This window comes from Sus scrofa, chromosome X (assembly GCF_000003025.6).
Source record: "Sus scrofa isolate TJ Tabasco breed Duroc chromosome X, Sscrofa11.1, whole genome shotgun sequence".
Taxonomy (NCBI): domain Eukaryota; kingdom Metazoa; phylum Chordata; class Mammalia; order Artiodactyla; family Suidae; genus Sus; species Sus scrofa.
The window spans coordinates 89,684,274-89,694,394 of NC_010461.5; the positions used below are offsets into that span (position 1 = coordinate 89,684,274).

General features: G+C 40.1%; 1 protein-coding gene across 3 annotated transcripts; it reads left to right on the forward strand.

The window, feature by feature from the left end:
- On the forward strand, window positions 460-7,535 carry NXT2 (nuclear transport factor 2 like export factor 2). 3 transcript variants are annotated; one of them, XM_003135314.4, is made up of 5 exons: window positions 460-611; window positions 1,595-1,679; window positions 2,670-2,756; window positions 4,294-4,438; window positions 5,322-7,535. In XM_003135314.4, exons 1-5 carry the CDS (start codon window positions 514-516, stop codon window positions 5,501-5,503), a joined length of 597 nt encoding a protein of 198 aa, XP_003135362.1. In that variant the 5' UTR covers window positions 460-513; the 3' UTR covers window positions 5,504-7,535. The 3 variants fall into 3 exon arrangements, with proteins under 3 accessions (XP_003135362.1, XP_005673882.1, XP_005673881.1); XM_005673825.3 differs by lacking the exon at window positions 460-611 and adding an exon at window positions 1,201-1,472; XM_005673824.2 differs by lacking the exons at window positions 460-611; window positions 1,595-1,679 and adding an exon at window positions 1,769-1,933.

The following is a 10,121-nucleotide window of genomic DNA, read 5'->3' on the forward strand; positions in this document are numbered from 1 at the left end:
CCTGTTTTGTTCACCACTATATATCAAGAACCTTGTACAATGCCTGACCCACAGTACGTGTTCAGTAAATATTCGTTGAAATGAATAATGAATTATGACGATGGGATGGGGGGCAGGGGGATACCAAAGAAAAAAATTTCCAAGAATTCAAGCGTAGATGACTGAAATAATACAAAAGATTCTAAGTGCAGAGGAAATAATGCCTTTAAATTTGGACTCTGCAAGTTTGATAAACCTGTAGCGTATTTACGTCTTCATACTTAGCGAAACTACATACGTGGAATTGGAACTCAGAAAAGCGGCGGGAAGGAGGGGCTGGAGATGTGTTTTGAGGTTCGTCAGCATACAAGTATCAATCGAGATCACGTGGGAGGGAGGTTTTAAATGGGAGACGCCACCGGAAGTGACGCCAGTAAGAGGGGAGCAGAGGAGGCTGCATAGTGTACAGCGGGAAGTTCGCTGCAGTTGGAGCTAGGTGAAGAAAGGAGAGTGAGGGAAAAATCAGATAAAAGTATGAGGAAATTCAGAAGAGACTGGTTTCAGGGAGACAGAGAAAGACCCCATGGAAAGAGTGACCATTTTCATGAGGAGCCACATACCAGCCATTCATGGTAAGTCTGTGGCGATACCGGATCGATTTGACCACCCAGAAATTGTTGGGGGCTTTGAGATGAGCGGTTTTGGAGGATGCTGGGGCGTGTTGCAGGGGTAATTAAATTGCTTAAGCTTGAATCTCAACTAGTTTGTGACTGTAAGGGGGTTATGTAATCACTCTATGTCTTAACTATGTAACAGAAGTAGTTACCTCAGATCGTTATTGTAAGTGATTAAGTGAATGTGGGTTAAAATGCTTAGAAAAGTACCCTCCTCCCTGATAACCAGCCGGTAAAATTTTAGCTATTTTTAGGGAGTAGGTTGTGGAAAGTGTTTAATGGCTAGTTTACTAGAAACCAACCTTCATTTGAGGTCTGCAAGACACTTGAAAATGCAGCCCAGAATGAAGGGACTGAGCCTTTTCCAGTGAAATAGTGCCAAATCAAATAGTCAATAATTTTAGGAATAGTAAGGAGACATTGGCTTTTAATGCAGTGTGGATCGATTCTTCCAGAACATTCCAGAATGCTGAGCCGTTGTCTACCAGTCATGCGCAGTAGGTTTGCCCGCTTTTCCCCAAGCTCCACCCACTTTTCCTATTGGTTACAGATCTGGCCAGTGTCCTCACAATCCACATTGGCTTTTAGCTAGCACTGGCCCCGCCTCCTGAAGCAAAGAAGCCCCCACCATTGGACGCTTTAAGTAGATCTTTTATGCTGTCTCTAGGCGGGTTGGCGAAATGGATACTTTTGTTGAGATTGTACCTTAACAAAAACAAAGTGATTTTTTTTTCGAAACTAAGTTAATAAATATCAAACAAGTGAGCACATACGGCAGACAGGAGGGTACGGTCGGAACTGAAGAGACTTGGACTTAAGGTTGGTACATCGGGGTGCTTTTAACAACGGACCGAGCTACTTCCGGGGGAGAATGGGCGGGCAGAGAATTCTGTGCGTTTGGCGGGTTTCGCTTTCTTTCTAAGTATTTGACCCTCACGCAGCCGTGGGAGCCGGACACGAGAAGACGTAGTGACGCCGCCACTGCTGGAACAGGGTGCTTCGGGCTCCCCGATGGCTATGTCCGTGGTGAGTGCGGCGGCCGCGGCAGGGTGCCTGAGCGCGGGTGGCTGAGGGGCGGGGCTCTGGGGCGGGCTGTCTGCTGGTCACGTGGTAAAGCGGCGAATCTGGTCATGGCGCGCCAGGCGCCGGGGGCGGGGCCCGCTCTCTGCGGTCCCCCACCATCCTCGACCCCTGACCCTCCGTGCCCAGGGCTGTGCAGTCGCTTTGCGATCCAGGAAAGGACCCCGAGATGGGAGCTAGGTGGAGGCGGGAACGTTGGGGTCTGTTGCTTACGGCTTGTAATCTATTCTTTGCTGTTTGATTTTCTAAATAACTTTCAATTACCTGAGACAGAAACGGAACTGGTTCTTAATTCAAATAATAGGCTGGGCTGGTAAATGCCTGGGGAAGAAAGTACTTAATCTTCCTGCGGGAGAATACCACCACATTTCTTTTCTTCGGTTTTAAAGTTCTTTACAAACGCCGGTGAATTTTTATGTATTGTGAGGAAGTTTTCTAGGTATCTAGTAGTTCAAGCAGTTCCTTGAACTTGTTCAGTTTTTTTCCCCATTCAGCAACTTTTGAAAAACTTACCGCTTGAAAAGAGAACTCAACACTTCCTAACTTATCCAGTGGCAGTTCGCACCCCCCCACACACATTTTTTTTAAGTTTCAGACAGCATCATTTTTATTAAAGTGAATGCTTTGTAAAATGTTGGAAGCCTAAAGTGCCAGTTGCCAAGCAAAGATAATAGATTTATATTTAGACCGAGAAAAAGGTGAAATTCACTAATGAAGGACAAATATGCCCTAAAGATACATCCTTTAAAATAGTGCATTAAAAAAAAAATGGGAACTTGAGCCCTAATCTTTAAAATATCCAAATTTATATGGAAGAATGTGGGCTATATATGGAGCTACAAAATGAAATAAATCATCAACTTCTCTTGGTGATTTCGTGTTTGTGAGGGGGTTGGAGGAGTGGTAATGTACATTTTAATGAAGTTTTTCTTGTAGGATTTTAAAACTTATGTAGATCAGGCATGCAGAGCTGCTGAGGAATTTGTCAATATTTACTATGAGACAATGGATAAAAGAAGACGGGTAAGTGTTGTAAACTATTGTTTATTGAGTAACAGTTCTGTATTTTTTTTTTTTTTTGAGCCAGCCATTCCTCTGACTTGCCTAAGTGACAGCTGTGTTCTTTAAAAGTACATTAGTGTGGTATTATGGAAGTGTGGACTCTGGAATCATATCCCAGCTTTGTGTTTGCCTAGCTCTGTGACCTTGGGCAAGTTGCTAACCTCTCTTAACCTCATTCTATTTTTAGGGTGACAGTGAGAATTATTTAAATATTGCACTTAACATGGGATGCAGCATACGTTCACTTAAATATGTTGCATTTTCTTAGCCCCATCATTTAACCAATATGGTTAAGATAGTATTAGTGCTAGTACAGGGGTCTGCCATTACAGGGAATGTTCCCTAATTTGTCCCTTCAATTTCATATATTAATAGGTAATTTTTTTGTTAAAGCTCACAGCTATTGCTGGCACTCACAAATAGAATCCATGTGGTTTGGATACTTTTAGTCTTCAACAGAGCAAGTTCTCACTTCATCAACTTTTTTCGTTGTGACTTATCCCTGAGCCATATCTTCTAAGTAACTATTTCAGTGGTCTGGAGAGTCTTGCTTATGCCTCTTATCGGCCTAGGATTATGTTTTAGATAACTTTGTCTATGCTGCAGGTACATGAGTTACTATCTCTAAAAACTTATTTTTTAAGACAGATTAAAAAAGTTCGTGATAACTGATGTTTGATGACATGGGATGGGGCAAGAGATAGGACAATGGACATTTATTGTGCCTTGGTGCTTTCAAAGCCAAAGTAGCAAAAAAAAAAAAAAAAGAAAAAAGAAAGCAACATAGTTCATTTCTAGAATCCAGATAAGTGTTGGGCCTTTAAGTTAAATTTTTAGAGCTCAGCAAATAATGTGTCCTGTGATACACTAAATTCCTGTGACTGACTCCCGTGACTAAAGAGTTAACTGTTGAATTCTGCCTTGTTTGAAGTTAAAGAACTTACTTATGAAAGACTCTGCTTTAGCAAGTATTTTTGATTCTTTTGAAGTAAACATGCTATTTCAGTAGTGGTAAAAGGAACCTAATTCTTCCTAACACATACAGCATTCACTGGTTCAAACATTAAATGACTCGTGTATCTAAACACGAGGATTGAAGTATAAAGGTAGGGCCTTTGTTAATGCACAGAATTAGAAAAAGGAGGTTGAAACTGATTTGGGGCTGCATGGGATTGAAACTTGTGATCATTTAATTCATTGTAATCCAAAAGCAAAACTTAAAAAAAAAAAACTTTCTGGTTTGATAGTTTTCTCGTTGTGGCTAAAGTGAAATGTGAAAAAAGTGTTTAGCTAGCTGCCTAGTTTATTGAGAATAGGATCATAGCTATTTAAGGCCAACATTACTGTCTTCCGGTGGGAGGGGCAAGGGAAGTAGAGATGGAGGAAGAACTATAAAAATGTTTAGAAACCACCTGTAACCTCTCGATCCAGCCCTATAAAATGCTTACGCAGAAACAAAAATCTTTTCCTTTTTTCCCATTTTTTTCTTTCTTTCTAGGCACTAACCAGGCTGTATCTGGACAAAGCCACTTTAATATGGAATGGAAATGTTGTTACAGGGCTGGAAGCCCTGACTAATTTTTTTGAGATGTTGCCTTCTAGTGAGTTCCAGGTCAACATGCTAGATTGCCAGCCAGTTCATGGTAAGATCATGGTCTTTCAAGTTAGCTCCTTGGTTTTCTTTTAGTGAACACTGAGTTTTAACACCAAAATCAGCTAGCGGCTCTCAGTGGTAGAAATACTTTTTCGAGCAAGTTAAATATGAAGAATTCAGCTGTCAAATCAAACTTTCCGTCTTCCTTTAGATGTATCTTATTCCAGAGGTCCCCTAGTAGGTTTTGGTGGGATGGAGTGATTAATGGCTTATTATAAGTCATACGACAAACTCAGCCTTAATGTGATTTTTGTTGATGGAGAGGAACAACCATCTATTTTCCCTAAATAAATACTTGCTTTCAGTGCCTTGAAATGTCTCTAAAGAAAAATTATGTCATATCTCTGAGGAATGTATTTTATTACCATATAATATAACCTATTAAAATTTCACAGAAATTTAGTCCACTATGTGAAAGGATTTGGCAAGACAGAATATGATTTAAGGTCAATTGATGCAGCTTATAAGACTAACCTCTAGGTGGAGTCCTAAGCGCTTTAAGTAGTAGTTTTAAGATGCTTTATTTTCCTTTATGAAGAACCATACTCGAAGAAGCAAAATATGACAAAGCTATATTAGAAACCCAATGAAATATTATGAAATATAGGAACCAAAGGGCCCTATACCAGATAGAAGCTGTTTATTTGGAAACTTTAAAGGACCCCCCCAATCTTTCTGGACTGAAAATAATATCTTGGAAATGATTTTTTAGTTTTCTAGCATTGGGAAATGCATGCTCAAGATTATACTGAAAGTAAAAAAAGGCTATAAAACTTGTTTTAGTGTTAAAGTGTAGGCACTTTGGTTTAAGCCTGAAAACCTGCTTGTTTAGAGAGAGAATTCAGCCTCTTCTCTTTTTTGTGTGGATCCAGAGCAGGCTACTCAGGCCCAGACGACAGTTCTTGTTGTGACCAGTGGAACTGTGAAGTTTGATGGAAACAAGCAGCACTACTTCAACCAGAACTTCCTGCTGACTGCCCAGTCGACTCCTAACAACACCGTGTGGAAGATTGCAAGTGACTGCTTCCGTTTTCAAGACTGGGCTAGTAGTTAGAGGGGGGAAAAGTCCATTCTCTTTTGGTCCATTAGTTCCAGCAACAGAAATGTATGGGAATTAATGCGTTTCATTGTGGAAGCACTACGCATTAGTTCGTGCTGAAACAAAATTTCGTTACTATTTTTTCTACCTAGCAGCACCTTTTCTAGCAGCTGCCAGTTTGGATCATTGCCCTTAAGAGCTTTAATGCTAGTTTTCTACATGCCTTATATACCTTTCACTAATGACATTCTGATAGTAACGTTAAACCCACGATCTCCGTGCTAGCATACTCACTGTGAGCCCAGCATATCGCAAAAATGAAACCCTTTTATAGTACTCTGTGGGATAGCAGCACAGTGTTAACTCTGGGAGGAAGTGGAGTTTTTTGTTGTTATTATTAGGTTAATTTTATAGAACAGCGCATACCTGTTTTCGGTAAACACTGGTAAGGTAGTTTTAATATATAGCTTTTTCAAATCAGTTCAACAAAGACATGACTAATTTAGGTTTACAGAACTACTCTGACATACTAGACTCACATGTAGACATGGTCAGTAGGCTTGATGTTAAGTAATGTGGGTTTTTCATGTTGGCATGTTTTCTTAGGAAGTGAATGAATCTACTAGAGAGATAGAAAAATGTCCTTGATGGATACCTGGGTGTTGGGTACCCTCAGTGGCTTAAAAGCAAACCTTGTTAAAAAAAAAAAGCTTTTTCTTGGCAGCTCCAGGTCTGTCACTTTAGGTAGTGGATGGTAGTAGGACTAATAGCTTTAATGGGAGGATGAGGAGTGAGAAATGTAAGCGAGGCAAGTTAGCCACGAGTAAGGAGGGATGGCCAAATGGTACACTTTTGCTACTTGTTTTTCTACCTCCTAAAAATGTAGCCTAATTTTAGGATTTAAGTCCTCAAGGTAATACGTATCTTTGCCAAATGGTCGTGAATGGCACTTTGGTTCTAAGAATTCTTTTTAAAGGTTTTTCCAGTTCACTTCACACTCATCACCAGTATATGTCTCAGTTTCTTCACGAACTTAATGGGGGGTAAGATGTCAGCAATAAGCCTGACCCAGTAGCAGGGTCTGACAGGAAAGTTGGAAACAAAGCCATCGCTCTCTTTGGGACCCTTAACTTCTAAGTCTTCCAAGTTAACTTCAGGCCAAAAGTCCCTTCTGCATTACCCACCCCCAAAGTGAGTGATTTGTTCCCTGTGTTTACACTGTCAACTGCACAATCTTTTTACTACTTAAAGTTACAATTATTTTATCTTACGATTTGTTCCTCTGTAAGGCATTGAGCAAATAGATCTTTTATAAAACATGCTCCTATTGTGTGGCCAACACTTTGTCTTTTTAGAGCAAATAGAGCACAGCAGAGCTTCATAAGCCCATACACTTCAAAAGAACCAACTGATCCATTTTATGTCTCAGCATCTAAAGAGAAAGAAATCCAGCCTTGGTGTTTAAATGTTCACCGTTTTTCCATTTTGGAATGTATTGTTTTCATGTTTTTACATTAGATGTGCCAGCTTTGTTTCTATGTTGCAATGCAATGTTTCTGTCCACTTAATTTGAAAATCAGTAATTTACTCGTCTCAAACTATACATTACATTTCTGATATATTAACAAAATAGAATGAAGTAGGCGAAGAGGATGGAACTGAAATTTGGACCACACTTTCTTGTAGTACTGACTAAAATTTTCATATTATATTTTATTCAAAGTGAGCTTATTCTGAATTTGGATTGGCTTTTTAAGACCACAGCATTAGCAGTAACAATCAGATCACCCAAATACCACCCTTTCCCTTAAGGAGAACAGTCTCAAGTAAAAGCTGCATATAACTAAGCAATAACTGAATTAAGTGGTTGTATACTCTTCATGAATTGAATGTCTTAAGACTTGTATATGAATTGCTTTTTCCAAATTCTGTGTAACTTTTAAATGGCTGGAACTACTCTTATATGGACTAGACTATTTTTGACAAGCACCTATTTTTGTAACTTGAAAAAATAAAATAAAAGTTGCCTTGTAACAAGTTTTCTCAAGTTTGGTTTAAGGTCTTTTGATTTTTAAGGCTCCAGCACAGATAGTTTGTCTATTTTTACAATATAGGTTTTCAAAATTTTTTTAAAATTTAGAATGTTGAAAACAATGGTTGACAACTTGGACTTGGGTCTTTTCTATGGCCTCCCTTGTTCTCTTTTCCTACTAAATATTCACATTCCTGAGATCACCTGTTTGAAGTAGCAGTGAAGTTTCTGGTGAGATGTTGGAAGTTTTAACCTTGAAAAACTAGCCAAAATGGAACCAAAAGACAGCTCATTTCCAGACAAAAAAAATGGCCCCATTAACTAATTCTACATTAAAAATATATCCATAGGCACTTGAAGAGGAGTGAGAAGAGGCAACACCCCTTGAAATCAAGATATTTCACCTCTTCAAAGAGGCACACATTTTCCACAGTTGACTGTCCCTGAAATTGGCATATCATAAATTGACACTTTTTAAGCATACTTTAATCAACCTTTCTTTTCTCAGGGGTACATAAAATACTGATGTGTCTTAGAATCAATGGCATCTTAGATTGATGAAATAATGAATTTCACCTAAATAAAAATGGTTAGGAAGCTATTTAGGTATAAATGTATAGGCATTAGTGGAAGTAAAAGAGGGTGAGCTTAAGAGGCTAATGACTCATGACTCAAACTGTCACCAAGTTATTTGCATTTCATGATTAGCTCGTAAGCATGTAAGTACCTTGGTGAATTGGAATCATAGCGCTTTCCTAGTTTTTGGATATTACCGAGTAATATGTGGTATGACTAAAAAGATACTCCCAATAAGGATAAAGGGTAAGTGCAGTGTTTGGAAAAGGAGCAAGAAGTCAAATAAAAACCAAGAAGCTGTTGTGGCTCAGCAGGTTAATTAAGCACTCGACCTTGTCTCTGAGGATGCAGGTTTGATCCCTGGCCTCACTCAGTGGGATAAGGGGCTGGCGCTGCCACAAGCTGCAGTGTAGGTCAAAGATGCGGCTCTGATGCGGTGCTGCCATGGCTATGGTGTGGGCCCCAGATGCAGTTCTGATTCAACCCCTAGGCCAGAAACTTCCATATGCTGCAGGTGTGGCTGTAAAAAAATAAATAAAAGCCAAGAAGCTAGCAGGAATTATTATAGTCTGGAATATTGCTGGATTGACTTGCCTGAAATTGGTGATGCAGGAAATTTGGTAGAAGGGACTTCATTTGCTGATATTTATTATAATTTTATTTAATAGTAGAAAGCATAATTGTGGATGTGCTTTAACATAATCACACATGTTTACGGGGAAGTGGCAGGGCATCATTGGCTTTTTTATTTAACAGCTGTCTCTGCACAATAGAAATATTTCATCAAAATACTTGCTACCAAACTTTGCTGTATTAATAAATATTTGCCCTTTGTCAAATGCATCTTTCAATACAAACGAATGTTGAGTGACTATCAGTGGGCCATGTATGTCAGTCTTGCTTCCTAGAGAAGTACTGAGAGGTAGGGAACTGTAGAATATTGAAATAATGTGTCAGATGGAGACTCTGAGGATAGAGAGTACATCTGAGATTGAAGTATGCACCCTCTAGACCAGTGGCTTTCAAAGTTTCGCTGTAACCCACAGTAAGTAGTGTGAAATGTCACAACTCAGTACACAAATGCATATATGGCACAGCGGAAATGAATCTGACTGGGAACCATGAGGTTTCAGACTCGATCCCTGGCCTCACTCATTGGGTTAAGAATCCAGCATTGCCATGAGGTGTGGTGTAGGTCGCAGACGTGTCTTGGATCTGGCGTTGCTGTGGCTGTGGTGTAGGCCGGCAGCTATAGCTCTGATTGGACCCCTAGCCTGGGAACTTCCATGTGCCGCGGGTGAGGCCTTAAAAAGCAAAAAAAAAAAAAAAAACACATATGTACACATAATATATACATATATACTTTAATAATAAAGATGATATGTCCAAGTAAAAGTCATGCTAACTACTTGCAGTGTGTTTCTGGCATTTTCTATTTCGCTTGAACTTTTTAAAATGCTGATCCTAGCCTGCTGAAGTGACTTTCACAACTTCTCAATAGATTGTACCAGCAGTTTGGAAGACCTGAAAATAGAGGAAGCATAATATTTTCGCCATCAGTTTCTAGCTGGGGGGTGGCTAGGGTCAGCTTCTAAAAATGTCATGTCAGTGATATCATCCCGGCTTAGAAATGATCCAAAACTTCCTCTCACGCATGTCCTATTTGTGGGGGGCCATGAAGGGCAGCCCTGTTTTCCTCGAATTCCTTATCTTGTGCCCAAAGTTCAAAGCTTCGAAAGCAGCTGTTTAGGCTAGGCTTTAGGCAGAATCTGGGAAGAGGATGTGTGGCAGTGAAAAGGAGTTGAAACAGGGAGGAGGCTGCCCTACTTCAGATGTCCAAGCAGAAAACTGAAGCATTCCAGTAGAACCATCTTTTTTTAAGGCTGTACCTGCAGCATATGGAGGTTCCCAGGCTAGGGGTCAAATCGGAGCTGTAGCTGCCGGCCTACGCCACAGCCACAGCAATGCAGGATCCGCGCCGTGTTTGCGACCTCCACCACAGCTCACGGCAATGCCAGATCCTTA

What these genes read in the sequence shown, in the direction of transcription:
- NXT2 (XM_003135314.4), top strand. Translation starts at nt 514, where the DNA reads ATGAGGAAATTCAGAAGAGACTGGTTTCAGGGAGACAGAGAAAGACCC. An exon ending in CCACATACCAGCCATTCATG is followed by an intron (nt 612 to 1,594) that starts GTAAGTCTGTGG and finishes ACCCTCACGCAG; the next exon opens with CCGTGGGAGCCGGACACGAG. An exon ending in CCCCGATGGCTATGTCCGTG is followed by an intron (nt 1,680 to 2,669) that starts GTGAGTGCGGCG and finishes TTTTTCTTGTAG; the next exon opens with GATTTTAAAACTTATGTAGA.